Source organism: Armigeres subalbatus, chromosome 2 (genome assembly GCF_024139115.2).
Source record: "Armigeres subalbatus isolate Guangzhou_Male chromosome 2, GZ_Asu_2, whole genome shotgun sequence".
Taxonomy (NCBI): domain Eukaryota; kingdom Metazoa; phylum Arthropoda; class Insecta; order Diptera; family Culicidae; genus Armigeres; species Armigeres subalbatus.
Genome location: NC_085140.1, coordinates 223098473 through 223116760, shown reverse-complemented (window position 1 = coordinate 223116760; position 18288 = coordinate 223098473). Strand labels below are relative to the sequence as shown.

Here is an 18288-nt window from a genome sequence, read left to right as displayed (position 1 = left end):
ACTTCGAAGGCCACTACCCCGAACGCCACAACCCCGAATGAGTCAGTACCCTGCTGATAAAATCGAGTTTTGCAACGAGTTGCACACGCTATTTTTTGCAATGACGAAAAATGGGCTTTAATATGATGAAACTGTACCAAAATTGTATAGTTTAGTTTAATCCTAATGATCATTCTTACCAATAAATCATGTTGCTGCAGAGAGCAATCAGATTTCATGTTATCGTGCCACGTTGCATAGTTCGACAAGCCAAGAAGCAAAGTTGAATCTGCTTTTGGAAAATTTTGATGTCATGTTCATCAAACTTTAATTGATTACGAGGCGCCGAGAATGCACTATTTGAGCACTTACCCAAGCTAATTCAGCAAAATGTAGTCATGTAACTACTGTTCTGATGTTGGTTTTTCATTATAGCACCCAAATGAGTGCTATAATGAACTTTATGCAACTCATTTGAGTTGCATAATGTTCATTGAAGCATTAATTTCGTTGGTATGGAAAAGTAGGCCGTTTTATCACTCAAAAACGGACTGTAAACCAATAATACCTGGTCAGGAATTGCAAAAAATTTGTTTTCCAAAACTGCTCCAATGCATTTAAATAAACGCAAATAAATTTGAATTGATGGAAATAACTGAATCCATCTCCCTAAAGTTCAATTTTGACCTCTCTTATGTGCTTTTCGTGCTACTCTTATGTGTTTTCTTGTTTTATAATACACGAGAAAGGCACCAACACAGCTAGGTGGATTATTCTGTTTTTTTAAATTTAAATTAAAAATGCTTTATTTTACACGATCGTATAATTTCTAATTGATTTAGATTTATAATTACACTGCATTCGTTTTTTTTTTGCGTTCATTTTCATGCTGCAACTATGTGCTCAAAATAAACGTAAATTTACAAAATGATTCTAGCTCTTTAGTGAATGATCGAACAAAAACATAATTCTAATCCAACTAGATTCAGAAACTTAATGGTCATCATCACCTAGAAAACGATGCTGTAATCCATAATCTCTTGGGAGTATGGACAAATAGGCGTACAAGCAGTGGAACAATCACAAGAACGCAAAAAGCTTACCATCTACGTTTGGGACTATGTTCTTTTACTAAACCTTAGCCAATTCTGGAAATAGATTGGTTTTCATTCACATTTCAATTTGTCTCATAACTACGACCTTGGATATAAAACGACACACCAGCCAAACCAGTGCCCGTAGAAGTTAATCTACAGAGAGCTCAATCATTATGAGAGCGCGTCGTGGTCGCTACTATCGCGAATATACAGCTGTATATGTGCATGGAGCCTGGCGAGACTGTCTTGAGTATTGAAAGAAATACATTGCCTCGTAATACGCACAAAGTGGCTGAGCCAGCCAGTTTTGAAGTGAACGTTGAGACGCTGAGGTGTACGCGTAACTAAGCTTTCCGTTCGTCGCACCGACGTTATTTTACCAAGCAGGTCTTCCTGCTGAATTGGCACCGACACAGTTGTCCCCTTCTCTTTGTGCCCAGAAGAAACAGTGTTGCAATCCTACTGCATCATATTGAGTATGTGATTTCTGTCTCTTGATGTGAAAAAGTAATTGAATGACGAAGTGAATCGAAGTATGGAGTAAAGTGGAGTTCGATCGACATAGCACTAGAGAGTGAATAGAATTTGATGAATAAATAGTAAATAATGTTTGAAGTTGAAACAAATGTTGATATTATGACGAAAACATATAGTGTATTGTTGCATAGAACCTGTGAAGATGTTGGCAATCGCAAGGAATCACAAATATATCGAACCGAGACTACATTCCTTTGCAGTTGAGAGTTTGAAAGGTGCAAACTGTGGGCAGTGAATACAACCCGATTCGACTTGGCTGAATGGTTTCAAGTGCAATGCTATTAACATGTTCCCAGCAGAGGGCTTCAACGTTATAATGAACCACATTTTACGACTGTGACTCACCCCAAGTGACAAAACCGAAGAAACTATTGTCGTTTAGTGCGTATCTTTTAGTGAATTACCTAACATTCGATCTCCACTGTGAACGATAAAAATGCTGGCAATGTTTGAGCATCGAATCGAAACGCTTTCTTCCGTTTGTACATGCCTACGTCCCTATTACCTACTATTCAATAGTGTTACAGCCACGCACTATCTTCGTCTTAATCTTACTGCATAACTTATGTTGAAATCTACGATAGTGATTAAATACCATGCGATTGATTTCGATACACAACGATACACGACTTGAAACTGCAAAGCTCGAAGTAAATATAAAAGTGATCATCAAAATCGGAAGTTTAGCATTTTAACAGTTCATCCATAGATGTATCTTTTTATTATGCATAATTTTTACTGAAAAACGATGAGACGTCCTTGTTTTCGACCTTTGCTTTATAATGGCCAGGTATATAGTAAGCATATACAAGTAGCTGTGAAGAGGTGTTTCAATATAAATCACTGCGTCTCCTATGTAAACAGCATTCATAGCGCTGCTAGTAGACCTGTAGTAGCTAGCCGAGACGTAGCTAGTAGAATTATGGCTTGTCCTTCAGATGATACTGAAGTTTACTGACACGCTCGTGAGAGGGAGGAAACAACGACTTCAATGCAAACTCAAGTAACGAACTTGAGCTTTCCTTGACGCAGTAATTTATCAGTCATTTACTTTGAATGTGGATTTATCTGTCCGCTAACAAGTGCTTCTCAATCTCTAACCAGTAATAAATCGATAGCATATTTAAGAAAGCATCGTATGACTATTGCTTTTCAAAGCATTTCGATTTCCAAATGGCAATTTACAAAATTTTAAAAATATAAAATTATATAGCAATTTTCAATAGGATTTTTTTTTGTCAGGTGCTAAACAAAGTTTTGCAATGATAGGTTGTCATTTTTTTTTCTATGGCATAAACGGGAGATATGTTTGGAAAATCGTGTCCGGAATTTTTCTGTTTTATGTTTTTCCTGAGAAAATATGCTGCCAAAAAACAAGCTGATGGAAAGAACAATATAATTGTTTGTTGTTGTTGTTAAACCATCGATAGCTTTACATGCTGCGAGAGAATTATATTACGGGCTTATAAATAACTCAAACTATTTAATATAATTCCGCGACAGATGATTTTAGCACGAGTTGTACGATGCTTTTCATATAACTGCGAGCCGACAATATCCCAGAAAAATCGTGCTTTACAACACTTTTGTTCAAACTTTAAAATTGTTCCGGCAGTAAACCAGCGACTTCTGTCACTGTAGTTACTATTGATATCCATTTGTACATCTAGAAGATAAAATACTCTACTAGAACATTCCTGTAAATATACGTGTCGTACAAAATACATCCTGTAACTCTTAGTATATGGCTTATTTGGCTCTCTGGCAGCAGAAATAGTACCGATTTGAAGTCAAATTTGTTGTCGTTGTTTGCACCAATACTTTTAACATATACTGTGAAATCGAAATCAAAACTAATTTAATATTTGTTACAAAGCTCTGTTTTTATTTCTCACGGCCATTTAAATTATTATTAACGTAGAATCTTCTTCTTCCCTTTATAATAAAAATGAAATGGTCTGTATAACTAGAAAACGGCTGAAAGGATTTTCTATACGTTTCCTTCAGCAGGTATGTTCATTTTCGTTTACGACGGGTAGTATGGTATTTTCTCAGGCAAAAATCATGAGTTAGGTTCAATAAACCGTAAAAAAAACTAAAATTAAGATTTGTATGGAGATTTACCATGGGCAGTTTCGCATTTTCACCTACTACGCACGACAACGTCTGCCGGGTCAACTAGTAGTGAAGTTTCGCGAAAGGATTATAATGTTTACTAGTGTTTTTCTCTGATTGGATTAGAAAAGTTGAAAAATCGTTAAAATGCAATGTTAAGGTTAGTTGTGTTGTGAGAAACCTTAAAGGAATTGCACAAAAGTGATCTAAAGTGCGGCATCGCAATCAACTTATTAATTAAGATGTTGATCGCAAAATTTAACAGCAAACTTAATAAGAACATTAGTATTTCAGGCTAACAAAGACTATCATTGTACAAAAATTATGTACAGTGTACAGGGTATCTACAAATTATCCGTAAAGAAAAAAAGGATCACAGTTATATTTTTTGACAGATTCAAATACCAACATGTATTGCATGTTATTTGATTTGATTTGATTTATTTGATGATAGGCAGAAGCCCATTATCTTATTCTAAAAATACATACATTCATTGGTCATTCAACTAAAAACTATGACTAGGTACATGTTTGATTTGTTCTCTAGACATTATTACATTTAAAAGCTCACAGTTTGCATTATACAGAGACATCATACTATACATCGGTTCATTTCTAGCATAGTTCTGAAATCTGTTTGGGAATTTGAAATTGTCGAGAATATCTTAAACCTACCCTTCCTTCGTAAAATATAACTTGTCCTAACAAGTAAGGAGACACATATTTTCCGTCAATAATATCCTTTAAAAAGAGCGCGTCAGCTACCTTTGTCCGGGTTTCTAAAGTATCGAGCCCAACCAGCATACATAGCGAGTTATCGTTGGGTAAATGATTATTAAAATAGAATTGCATCAAACCAGCTTCATTATTCATCTTCAAATGATCTCCATATCTTCAGTTTTTATTCAAACATGTCAGGAAACTACCATGATGGTCGCTCGTTTTCAAGCGGATACTTTTCAGATATTTCATATGATTATGACATGGTTTCAAATGTCTCAGAAGTATATTCGGTGGCTCTTTGTTTTTTTTAAAGATGGGCCATAACGAATGATATATTCCATTCAAATTCGATGAGATAAAATATAAAAATCTAAAAAACGGGCATGAAAGTGCGCAGTATCTGCTTATTTTTTGTATTTATCGCCACTTTTAACTCAGTGGATTAAAAAATATGATCGATTTATCGACTAGTTATTATTCTTTGCATATATCTATTAAAATAATTTTGAAACAAAGCACAACATCCTTTCAGGACTGCTTTTCATGCGAAATCGATTAAAGAACCCGTGATACTTTCATTTGGTCGCCCGAGAAAGGAAAAGTAAATTTGCTCACTGTCTTATGACGATCACGACCTATTGCAGTTAGAAGTGTTTAAGGAGGATAGTTCATGCAAGCCACCTAACAATTTATATTCTATAGAGAGAATCTAATCTGGCACCCCCGGCTTAGTAGTGCCGTGGTGTTACCGACTAGACTTTCGGAAGTCTTCATAATTCATTGACTCACAGTAAATTAAATAATTCTCTTAAATTGAAAATAAATGGAGAAGTTAATCCTTTGCTTTTTGATGCGAAACGCATATAGAGATATCGGTTAATGTGATTAACCCTCATAAACCTGTGGTAGAACAAGTTGCGAATGCTAATTGAGAGCTATTAAATGATGATGATTCCACCTGTTTATTCCGCCTTTTAAACCTTGAACTCAATAATTTATTCCTATTGTATTGGGTTTCCCGGGAACATTAGTTATTTCGCATTGTACTTATCAGAATCCGTGTGAAATATCGATATAGCTTGATGAAAATTTGTATCTAATAAAAAAATGGAAAATTTATGCACGAAAGGTAAGATTCGTGAATTAACATGTATAGCAAAATGTGTATTGTGATCAAAAGGTTCCTTATAGGTATGTTTGTATTTCCTTTCCATGGTTTCATGGAAGAAAAATAAAAGTACTTCATAAGATCAAAGCAAATTACATACCCACGTGATTGTTTGTACAGAGTTTCTTGCACTACCTTGACGCTAAAACTGTTTACTTGTTTTAGTACGATTCCGCGATGGAATGTGGCTTCAAGGAAGTTCGCTAATTGTATGGCAAAATAATTCTCATTCTCGTCATGTGTGCAGCAAGTCTCATAGTCGTTGCAGCTTCGCTGCGTGTCGCTCGCAATTGAATAAGCGTTTCATGCCCGGTAAAACAATTAAGTATTCTGAAAAAAGTATTCAAACAATCTTATTAGAGGTTAACAATCGGAAGTCTTATATTGAATTTAGTTAAAATTAAGTTGACTAAAATCTTTAAAAAAATCCAATTCAATACACGTTTCAATAGATTCGTTGGCATCTGAACGCGTGACTAAAAAACTTGTTGCGCTTTAAATATTCCTTTTTATATTATTGCAATGGGATAACCGACATAAAAATAAGTTTAACAGCGCAGAACCTATATTGTAAATAAAAGAAATCGAAACAAACAGTAGAGGATTCCAAATCTAAGCTTTTTTGGTGTCTTGTTATTGCGCTCAATCTATCCGAAGCTACGAACGCCAGTAAATTTATTTCATGGCTGTTGATATAATCATACCGGTACTGGTACCGCCAATAACATATAGCAAATGAAAAAACCTGTCAAGACATTCGATTTAAACACAATTTTGAATAATTAGAGGCGCTTGATAATAATCCTTTACTTTTTTGATGGATGCATATTACATAGAGCTTCATGAAGCTCTAAATTTCACCCTTTACATCAATATTATTAATGATAAACAAAATGTGTTATAATTACAATATTATATTCTATGATCCAAATTCTAAGCATTTGAGTAGAAATAATTTTCAGAATTTGAATAAACAATTGAATATTTCTGAATTATAAGTTTACATTCGACTAGATGCTATTTGGAATCACTGATTTCTCGGTCTATATGATATTTGTAAATAAAGTGTATCACCTGTTTTGACCTGTATTTTTTTCAGTAGATTTTCCGTGAGATTATCAAAAGATTGTTAAATTGAAACCGATTTTAACATAAGATATGCAGAACAGATAAAAGATAGAAAAAGGTTATTGGTATTGAAAACTAGTGATTACAAGTTGGACGTTTTACTAATGTTATCGTAAATTTTACCTTAGGCTGATACAAATATAAAAATTAGTTCTCTCTCCTCAGATGTTGTTCATCAAAAAATTTGGAGTAGTAATAATATTGTCTATGAAAACCACCTTATATTTGTAACAGCTTTATACGAAATATTGAATGCGATAAGGATTAAGTGTTGGAATAGAAAGATACGCAACGCACTAAGATCAATGTATGGACGTAGATTCCACATATTAACCACATACTTATGTCAGCATGCTTGCGTTAAACATTATTTCAAACCAAATTATCTTATTTGACAGTTATATGTACAGTAGCGTAGTGAATAGCCCGAGGTAAACATACACCAAAATGCATGGAAGAGGAAATCGATTATGTGCTAAGCTATCCAGCGCATTCCTGAGGAAGTGGTGTAAGTAAATCATTAATGTTACAACTAACTCTACATTACAAACTAAACATTTCATTGCATCAGGAAGAAACAGACGTTCTACTTCGAACAAAATGCAATCGAAATCATTGTCACGGAAACATCGTCCTGTGTTGACTATGTGTTGATAAACGGCTACCCGACTAGAGAAAAGTTTATTAAATGTATAACTCACCATGTTATTATGTTTCATGATGTTTTGAAACAGATTTTGTTATTAGAACTTAAAATAACCAAAAAAAATCAAAACGAAAGATTTAAATAGGGTATTTCTTCCATTATAAATAATACGCTCCTATATCAATAACATTCGCAAAATAGACTATTTCGGCTCAATTTGTATCACTTTAAATTGCTATCCGGCGTATTCAATGTGGAGAAAATAGCCTTTACGTATACTTAGTATGTGAGAAAGGCAAAACAAAACAAATTTGTCTCCAGTTCTTAGTTTTCTAATGTTATTGGTATGGATACATGTTATAGATTCAAGGAGCAGTAACCCTATGCCCTGTTATAATTTTGTTAAAATATTGGATGGAAATAAACGGTTATTACTAAAATATATGTAAGGTTGTTATGCATATCTGGAGTTGTTACTTTTTTGATATAATAATATATAGATATAGAATCGCCACCGGTGCCGATCGACCACCAACAAAAAAAATGAATCCACCTTTAAAAAGGTGAAGGATGAGTATATGTTGAATAGGGTCTGTTTCTCTTTGAATGTATCTTCTTGTCAGCTTCGTAATTGAAATATTTGATGATCAACCATTCTCGCTTTACATTATATCTCACATAATGTAATTTCCATTTTTGCCTTTCTCGTACACCAAGGTGTAACGAAAAGGCGATATATTCACTTCCAAGACGATTTTGTGATAGAAGGTCCGGAGACCCATAGTGTTATATACCAATCGACTCAGCTCGACCAATTGAGATGCTGTCTGCCTGTGTGTATATGTGTGCGTGTGTATATGTATGTGCGCAAAATAAATTTCACTCATCTTTTAGCCACTTATCTTGATCCAATGTTTTTGCAACAAATTGATTCGACGGGGAATCCTATATCATTGTTTCCTATTGAAAATTGGCTAGATCGGAAAATACGATTTATATACAAAAAACACGTTAAGAACTTCTCACTCATTTTTTACTATATCTAATGTACGAGAAAGGCACAAACACCGCTAGGTGGATCAATCAGGGCTTTTATGACAACATTCAGATATTAAGTTTAGTCTTATACTATATATAATAGCCCTGTTTGTCTGTCCGGTGACTAGCCAATCAGACGCACCAGGCGGGGAAATTCTAACAAAAAATAAAATATTTGACACTTCAATTCTTTTTTACTATCAGATGCAGAAAACAAAACCAGTGAACCTTAGACAACCAGACACAGCATTTGATGTAAAAAATCACAGACAACAGACGTTGAAAATTTTGATTTTTTTTAATGCATGAATTAATGAACCGTTTATATCGCAAAAAAAAACACTTGCCATGGGCGCTACTGCGTCCACAAATAAACTAGTATAGTCAGAATAGTCTTATACTTTTACTAAGTTTGAAACTCGGTGGGGTTTGAACCCACGACCCCAGTATGCTAGACAGGTACTTTCCCTACTAATCTACGAAGGACCTCCGTCGTCCTCCGCCGCCTATCTAGTAGGGGAAGTGCGGGTAGCACGCCCATGCACGGTTAGATTACTTTACCCATTAATGGGTACTCTGTTATTGTTGATATTATTCCCACCGTGGAAAATTCACCTATTTTCTCTTAAAAGTGCCTCTACCCATTAAAATGGGAAAAGGCACTTTTTGAGAAAATGGGTGAGTTTTTCACGGTGGGAATAAAATCAATAATAAGAGAGTACCTATTAATGGGTAAAGTAATCTAACCATGTAGGGGTCAAAACGCGCCACCCTTGAATAAGGCTAAATATCCCCGTTGTGATTATTTTCAATAGTATATACGATAAATCAATGGAAAATTTTGCTGTTGGATACATACATTTCATGATTTTACTCTAATTATACACGAAAACCTCGAAAAAACGATTCATGCATGTGTTGATGCAATTTTGGCTCGGTGGCATTTAGTCTTCCTATCACTGTTATACATCCATAAATTAAAAATTTAGCCATGAGCCATGCTGCTTAATCGTATTCTTTATGTTCCACACGAACATTGGTCAACATTGGTCTTAATACAACTTTATAAGCAGGGCAGTACGCCCATGCTCATTTCGTATGACCGAAACAGATGAAACATTCGGTTAATTGCCTTAATGTAGGCAATGAATCGCCTGCTTTGAGCGTGCTTACAGCGGCACACTAGGAGTTAACTTTCTGAAATCTGTATGGCGAAAGGCATCTAAGGTTCGATTTCTCCAAATTAAGCACTTTAATCGAAAAAATATTTGGTAGGCGTAGTAGCGGACACCATCCCTCATAACCGGTACCAAATAGTTTTTCATGAAAAGTTCCTAATTTTGAGAAAACCAGCGTTGGATGTCTTTCGCCATACAAATTTCTGGCGGTTAACTCTTGCTGGCTATTTTGTGCATATACTATAGCGCCTGGATGTGGCTGCGGCGGGTAGAAAATCAGCCACTGCCAATAATTCATTAATCTTCATCGAAAAAATATTTGGTAGGCGTAGTAGCGGACACCTTACTACATAACCGGTACCAAATAGATTTTCATGAAAAGTTCATAGTTTTGAGAAAACCCGCGTTAGATGACTTTCGCCATACAAATTTCTGGCGGTTAACTCATGCTGGCTATTTTGCGCATATACTTTAGCGCCTGGAAGTGACTGCGGCGGGTAGAAAATCAGCCAACTCCAATAATTCATTGAAATTAAAATCAGTGCGATGAGCACATGTGCGTTTCAACCCATCCACTAGCGCAGCTCTGAACGCTCCATCAAACTCTTGGGGGTAATGATCGACGATAAGCTCACCTTTGGTAGCCACGTCAATTACGCCTGCAAGCGTGCCTCCACAGCTATAGTGGCATTGTCCCGGATGATGTCCAATAGCTCTGGGGTTTATGCCAGCAAGCGCAAGCTTCTGGCTAGCGTTGCTCTGTCCATACTGAGGTATGGTGGGCCAGCTTGGGTATGGTGGGCCAGCTTGGGGCATGGCACTGCGTATTAACTGCTACAGAACGAAGTTAGAAAGTACGTATAGGCTCATGTACCTAAGAGTTGCGAGCGCGTACCGTACCGTATCGCACGATGCACTTTGCGTCATCACCGGTATGATGCCTATTGACATCGTTATCGGTGAAGACATAGAGTGCTTCGAAATGCGCGGCACGAGAGGCATCCGTAGGACTGTCAGGTTGGCCTCAATGGCCAAATGGCAGCGTGCGTGGGACAGTTCCACTAAGGGTAGATGAACACATAGGTTGATACCGGAGATAGGTACGTGGGTCAAGAGGCGCCATGGGGAAATCACTTTCCATCTGACCCAGGTCCTTACAGGCCATGGTTGCTTCAGACAGTACCTACACCGGTTCGGACATCCGGCCTCGCTCGAGTGTCCGGTGTGCGCAGGTTTAGAGGAAACGGCGGAAAACGTGTTGTTCGTGTGCCCGCGTTTTCGCACAATGCGTAACCACATGCTTGCCACATGTGGTCTGGACACTGCCCCGGACAACCTAGTCCGGAGGATGTGTAAAGATGAAGTTGACTGGAACGCCGTTTTATCGGCTATCGTTCAAATCTTCTCGGAGCTACACAGAAGGTGGCGCGTGGACTCAAGGAATGGCTAGTTCAGGCGCAAATAAGAGGTGGTCCAAGGGTTCGGAGTCGGCTTCATGGGTCATACCGGTGCCCTGTGGTCGAACTCGATCCTTTTATCGAACAAGTGGCCGCGTGAAGAACAACATGGTATCGTCGCTTTCGCGGCGTCGGTCAACCGGGCGGGTGCCGAGCCCGAGGACGGAAAAGGGTCCTCGTCAAGGCTAGGACAGGCGTAGGCACCGCGTCCCGAGCAACACACATGTTGTAAATCAGTCTATTATACTCATATACGACTAAATTCATAGTGAGTCATAAGTCATATATGAGTTATTTCAACCAAATCAACATGAATTGTGCTGCTAGGGGTCGGCAAGTCCCTCTGTGTGCTGGCGAATAGGCCCTATCGCAGAGAGGTCAATTTGGGGTGCACGCGGCATCATCATTCTTGATAACAGTCGTGCAGAGGGAAGCAGGCGCGAAGTCGACCCTTCCCACCTTCCGAGGACATAGGGCGTGGTAAGGCCACCTGGAAAGCCGGCAATGCGCTGGCACGATACCATGGTGTTCTTCTAAAAAAGCGAGTCACGATGTTCGATGCAGCAAGGACACGCAGCTAACCTCGAGGGTGCGTTATGCACTGGCCCCCCTTTGAAGCATTACTTCCTGGTTGTACCGAAGGGACGATGGGCTTGGCGGCAATGGAAACGGTTTAGCGGGTCGGGGATGCAGTCCTGCCTCCCTCATTTACTGTTGGAGGTGGCCCCTAACCCCGCACTTCCTGGACAACCCAGGATGTCTGTTGAGCAGATTCCCCCTTCATTACTTAGGAAGAAAAAAAACTGGCGCATCTCACCCCGCATGGTTTTAAAATCATTTTTTTGCGGGTGCTTTTTAATTAATCAAATTTCTGTACCATAAAATGATAAATTGGATAACCGTCATCGGAAATCAGTAGCAGATAAGCTGTTCTTCAGTTTGCGCTGGTGAAAACTGGCTGAACTGGTGGTTTTCATTGATGAAAACGGCATTTTCCTTAACGTGGGCGTCCTACCCCCAGTTCCCCTGCTGATGAGCCCAAAATCTCAATACTAGGCACATAAACAAATTCTCAATACTAGGTACATAGGCAATACGTTTTTCGGACTAAACCTTTTACATATTGTACATATGCACAAATCGAGTTTCAAACATAGTAATTAATAACCAATACCCGAAAATTATGAAATATATACTTTGATTGAACCTATATTTTTAGTATGAACTTAAAATCTGAAACGCGAAAACGAAATCTCCCCAGAATGACCAGAAATCTGTAAAATATCAATTGATTTTTTTGGTTCTAGCAGCCAGTGTTCAATGGAGTAAACTGGTATCAATGCACATTCAGACCGCCGCATACCGGAGGTATTCTGGATTATTTGAGGTCATGTCAATAACCTGAGCTTATTGATATGTTTATATCGCAGATCGGACGACAAACACCTGAGAAAGGTCCATATTCTTCTAGATTGCGCATATGGCGCTATTCAATCAGCCGGAAGGCTGTTCTTCATCCTCCCATTTTTTTTTTTAATAATGTGTTTGATCGATTAATGCAGATGCTCCCTTCCGACTTTGAAAAGTTCGACCGGAATCTCGTTCTTCCCAGCAACTTAACTGGTTTTCAGCTCATTTAAAGCCTTGTTTATTTCATCCAGCGTTGGGTGCTCCACAGCTTGACCGTCGTCAACTATGTACATCCTGCTACTTAATACACCTTAGTTTCCACCGTTCAACAAATCTGACAAGTTGTCCTTCCACCTGGCTTCTACTCAGTCTTAGCTAGTCACAGCTTCGTGGATATTCACCGACAATATGTTGAGGTGGCCAGATTCGTTGGCATCTCCTATCCGCTCGTCCAGCTTCTTGCGATACTGTTCATTAACCCCTTCAACTGTCAAGCGTTGGCAATTGAAATGCATCGTTATGTTATTTTGTCAATTCGTGGGCAACTCGGATGTTGCCAATTGTAGCCACCCTATAACCAGAGACCGGCGGAGTGAAAAACTGTCGAAATGGCAACGTATGAAAATGCATGAAATCGGGAAAATAATACTGGCATCACTTGAACTTCTTGCTTGCTTCTTATGGATGCAAACAGTAAACAAGTCGAATACCGCTTTTGACGGTTCGATTGGAAACAAGATGGCGTCTTCGCCGATCTCTTATTGTAGTATTTCTAGCCAAGTGTATTTGCGGATATTCTTCTTCTTCTTCTTCTTCTTCATTGGTATTAAATCCCCTTTGGGACATTGCCGCCTCGCAGTTTAGCGTTCATTTAGCACTTTCACTGTTATTTTTAACTGCGAGGTTTCTAAGCCAAGTTATCATTTCTGCATTCCTATATCATGAGGCTAACACGATGATACTTTTATGCCCAGGATAGTCGAGACAATTTCCAATCCAAAAATTGTACAGACCGACACCGGGAATCGAACCCAGCCACCCCCAGCATGGTCTTGCTTTGTAGCCGCGCATCTTACCGCACAAATAAGGAGGGCCCCTGCGGATATTATTACGTGCGAAATATGTACATAGTCCCTGACCATTATCGTTGGTACCGGAATGATGGCTTTCCGTATCAATAACAGGGTGAAAGAAGCTTCCTCTCACGATCTACACGATTGCATCCCCGCTGGCAATCTTTGCATTGTTTGTTAAGCGCTCTTCATAGGCCTTATCAAGGCTCTCATAGAACGCATCCTTCATGTCATTAGGCTTATAGTTCGTTGGGGCATATATGTTGATCAGGCTGTAGTTGAAAAGTTTGCCCTTCATTTTCAACACTCAGATGCGGTTGCCTGTCGGCTTCCACCGGCTAACTGCCTTCATCTGCTTCCCGATTGCGATAGGATCCACCGCTTGGAATTCAACACGAACAACACAAAACTTTGCACCGAAATGTCATAAAAATATCAAATTTTGCTATGGGTAAGAACAAACTAATAGCTCAAGATATTGATTAGTTCTTGTTACTAGCGAAACCTGATATTTTTATGATATTTCAGTGCATTTTTGTTTTGTTATATTCGACTGTTCTTTTGGTTTATTTCCAACAAGTTCATATCATGTTTTATTAATAATATCACTATCCATAGATCTCAATACCATATGTCACTACTAAAGAAGTTAGAATAGGAACAGTGATTTCATGCTGCTGAACGTTGTCTGAATAAACAATAGACGTAACAGTCAAAAAGAGCAAATACAATCTCTGGGGTTTTAATTGAATGAAGTAAATGATCTTCATGTTGAAAAGATATGTACACACCAAAATCATAAAAAGTTTTTGAGCAAAATGCTTTACTGAAGAATTATCAGCAATTTTGAAACTTACTGAAAATCAGTATACCGATTTGTCATAACTGAAAATCAGCATACTTTTCTAGATTACTGATCGTTCAGCGTTTTTCTTCGACGGGCACTGCTGTCAAACTTTGAGAAAATTAGCTTGGTGATTCCTTTTTACAATTATTGTTTTTTGTAATATTTGTCATTTTAATCCATGATGAAACCGGTAAGTATTTCAAATCAAACTTTGAATTATTGAAAAATAATCATGTGTGCTTAATTCAACATATTTTTCAGCCAATACGAAGAAATAGAAGAGGACGTCACATAATGTCACCTAAAATTTTCGAACATTTGAAAATTATTTCTATGAAGATACTTGCAGTATACAATTATTTATTACACTGCTTCAGACAATTGTATTGTGATTCATGCCTCATAATGTTATTACCGGACAAATAAATTAAAAAGCCTAAAGAAACATACTTCCATTTTGTCCATCAATATTACACGTGGTAAAAACTGATGATATCAGAAATTTGGTATGCTGAATATCATCAGCAATTAGCTGTCAAATCCTGCAGTGACCGAATCCACTGAATTTTCAGCAAACTACACGGAAGGCTTCAAGTACCCATTAATGGGTACTTTCGTACCCATTATGAAGAAAAGCGGCATAACTCATTTAATGAGTAAATCGCTTTTACTCATTAATGAGTACTTGAAGCAAACTTCACAAAATGGGTAAATTTGACACCTTGTTTTTACAGCAATAAATGGGTAAAAATAACTCATGGCTTTAAAAAAATCCTGTTCTTGTGATTTGTTCAGATTTCATAATGGATTTAAACAACTAGAGACCATTGAGATAAACAACATATTTCATATTTATTTCATGTGCAAAATTCAAGGCAAAATTACATATCGACGCTTTTCTCCTGCCACAAGATGATTTCCCACAGCTACAACGCAGCTACTGCCGGAGGGCTTCTTCATTCGGTAACACTTCAAAAGAATCACATATCATTCAAAATCATCGGCGAATGGTTGAACGCAAGGTTGAACGTTCCCGGGACACATATTTTTCGGTAAATCCTCGGGTGAATCCATAAGCAGCATCATTCAATATTAACGCAAGAGCCGCTGCACAACATATGTCTGCAAAAAAGAAAATGTATGCCATTTTTAAATCGTTTCGTGACTATTTTTCAAATAAACTTTATAATAAGACTCACAAGTACTTACCTTCGGTAGTTTTCCAACATTTCTCAACCACGTATATGTTGAATTTGAGGTTTAAATTAGATTTCTTTACGACTTGTAAAAATCACAAACAACTTGAAAGGAAAAAATGGCCGCGTTTCAATAAACACCCAAGGGCACTATTTACCCATTATTGTTACTAAACAAGTTATTTTAAAATGGGGTTTTTGAACTCTTTTTATGTTATTGAAAAAATACCCATTTTTTGACAATTCAGTACTCGATCAAAAAATGGGTGAATGAAATCCCTTTAATGGGTACTTCCAAGCTTCCGTGTAGTTGAATTTGCTGATAATTCAGCAAAAAGTTTTCAACGTCAATGACAGACCACTTTGCTGAAATCTACAGTTTTTTTCTGCTGAAATGATTGCTGACCTTTCAGCTCGGCAAAATTCAGCAAAATTTTGCTGATTTTCGGCGAAAAAAATTTGGTGTGTAATATAAAAGTGAAAATATGAAAACATATAAATATGAAAATATGGTATTACTAAATCATGAGGATAGGAAAATATATAATTTCTAAATATGAAAAATATGACAGTATAAAAATACAACAATATTAAAATAGGATGTTTTTTAATTATAAAGATATGATGATGGTTATGGTAATGATTATGGTGATAATACTACTATCTATTGAAGCAAGGCACCTGCCTATAGCACTGGACATATCTGACAAACGATGTTCTGAAAACTCAGGTGTGAGTATATACATCATGTGTAAGGTTTTGATTGAAACAATGTATTGGAGGTAACCACTTTCCTTCGACGGGGCTCGAACCCACAACCACGCTAGACTGGTTTTAACCTACTACGAAGGACCTTCGTTGGGCATCGCAACTTAGCTGCTACTGAATAAGCCGGAGATTCCAAAATCGGACGCATAGTCCAAGCACTCACAATCCATTTCTCAAACCAACGCTTCCACATATTTGTAGTACACATTCACATTTAAAGTGAGCGTGAGTATTTATAATGTTTCAAGTTCAGTTCAATCAAAGTGTATTACATACTTTCCGGGTATTGTCCCACTCGATTTGGACGTTTATTTAGAATGTTCTGAAACTCAGATGTGAGTATGTACATTAAGGTACCCCGGGCAAGTGAAAATACGGGGTAAGTGGGTACTATGACTGCAGATGATTCGGTAAACGTTTTTAATAATAACAATGTTCTAGAAAGCTGAAGCAGAACTATCAACGAATTCACCCTTTACAAAAATATTTGAAATCAAAACCATTTAAGGCACCATACTAATGCTATTGCTTGATCATGACTTTAAACTACCGGGAAAATCTATTAATTTTATTTTAATTCAATGGATTTCCAACTAAATAGTCGTTTCCAAATTTATCATTGATGTGGAAAGTAAATATTTTGAGCAATTAAATAATTGCCAAACTCTGCAATTCTCATTTGCCGTTGAGTTTAAACATACATGGGGCAAGTGGGGCATATTTGAGCAACATTTTCAATAAAGCTATTTTAACTGTTTTTAGATGGTAGTCTAGTGAAAAATAATTTCGTCATTCATATATCATATGGATCTAAATCAGATGCAGTTTGATTTCGTTGTTAAAAAGTGTCGTACAGTTAATTACCAAATGTGTATTTTACATTCTAAAAATTATCTCCCGCATGAAGAAGCTATAACTATGCGATATTCTTCCATTTACAGTGCAAATCATCATATATATAATAGCCCTGTTTGTCTGTCCGGTGACTAGCCAACCAGACGCAGCACGCGGGGAAATTCTCACAAAAAATAAAATATTTGACACTTCAATTCTTTTTTACTATCAGATGCAGAAAACAATACCAGTGACAACCTAAGACAACCAGACATAGCATTTGATGAAAAAATCACAGGCAACAGACGTTGAAAATTTTGATTTTTTTTAATGCAGAAAAGAATCGATCACTCTTAAAAATTGAAAAAAAAAAACGCTTGCCACGGGCGCTATTGCGTCCACAAATAAACTAGTAATTTATAATAGGTCAACAGGATTTGTCTTGTTTTCTGTTATTTTTAAACATCGCATCAGATTTTCAGATAAATAAAGTGCTTAACACATTAATTGCCAATTTTGTTCAATTACAAATTAAAACACTGCGCATCGCCTGAATAGAAACGTTTCTCCTGAAGTACTCTAATTTATTGTGTCTGAATCTACCAAAAACAAAGTATATGCTATTTCACTCCCCTCGGAAGAAAATTGTATCGCATTTGTACCCATCTGTTGGACTGATTGCAATTGTGAAAGTTTCGGAATTCAAGTATCTGGGATTAATACTAGATTGTTCGCTTCTTCTTCTTCTTCTTATTCGCATTACATCCCCACACTGGGACAGAGCCGCCTCGCAGCTTAGTGTTCATTAAGCACTTCCACAGTTATTAACTGCGAGGTTTCTAAGCCAGGTTACCATTTTTGCATTCGTATATCATGAGGCTAGCACGATGATACTTTTATGCCCAGGGAAGTCGAGACAATTTCCAATCCGAAAATTGCCTTGACCGGCACCGGGAATCGAACCCAGCCACCCTCAGCATGGTCTTGCTTTGTAGCCGCGCGTCTTACCGCACGGCTAAGGAGGGCCCCTTTACGCTATGTTGTACGCTAGATTGTACGCTATCATGGGGAAATCATATACTCAATCCAGTTGA

General features: G+C 37.4%; 1 protein-coding gene across 11 annotated transcripts in view; it reads left to right on the top strand.

The window, feature by feature from the left end:
• Positions 1 to 18288, top strand: part of LOC134211747 (scavenger receptor class B member 1) — a 142603-nt gene that overhangs the window by 60158 nt on the left and 64157 nt on the right. Inside the window, exons 1-2 of one of the 11 annotated variants that reach the window (XM_062688917.1) lie at positions 1372 to 1552; positions 7146 to 7255. The exons of 1 other annotated variant lie outside the window; for it this stretch is intronic. In XM_062688917.1, the coding sequence (XP_062544901.1) occupies positions 7195 to 7255 (61 nt within the window). In that variant the 5' untranslated portion in view covers positions 1372 to 1552; positions 7146 to 7194. Of the gene's footprint in view, positions 1 to 1371; positions 1676 to 1807; positions 1829 to 2625; positions 2645 to 7035; positions 7055 to 7145; positions 7256 to 18288 lie in introns of those variants that run through there. 9 more of the 11 variants (XM_062688920.1, XM_062688919.1, XM_062688918.1 and 6 more) reach the window with 9 other exon arrangements.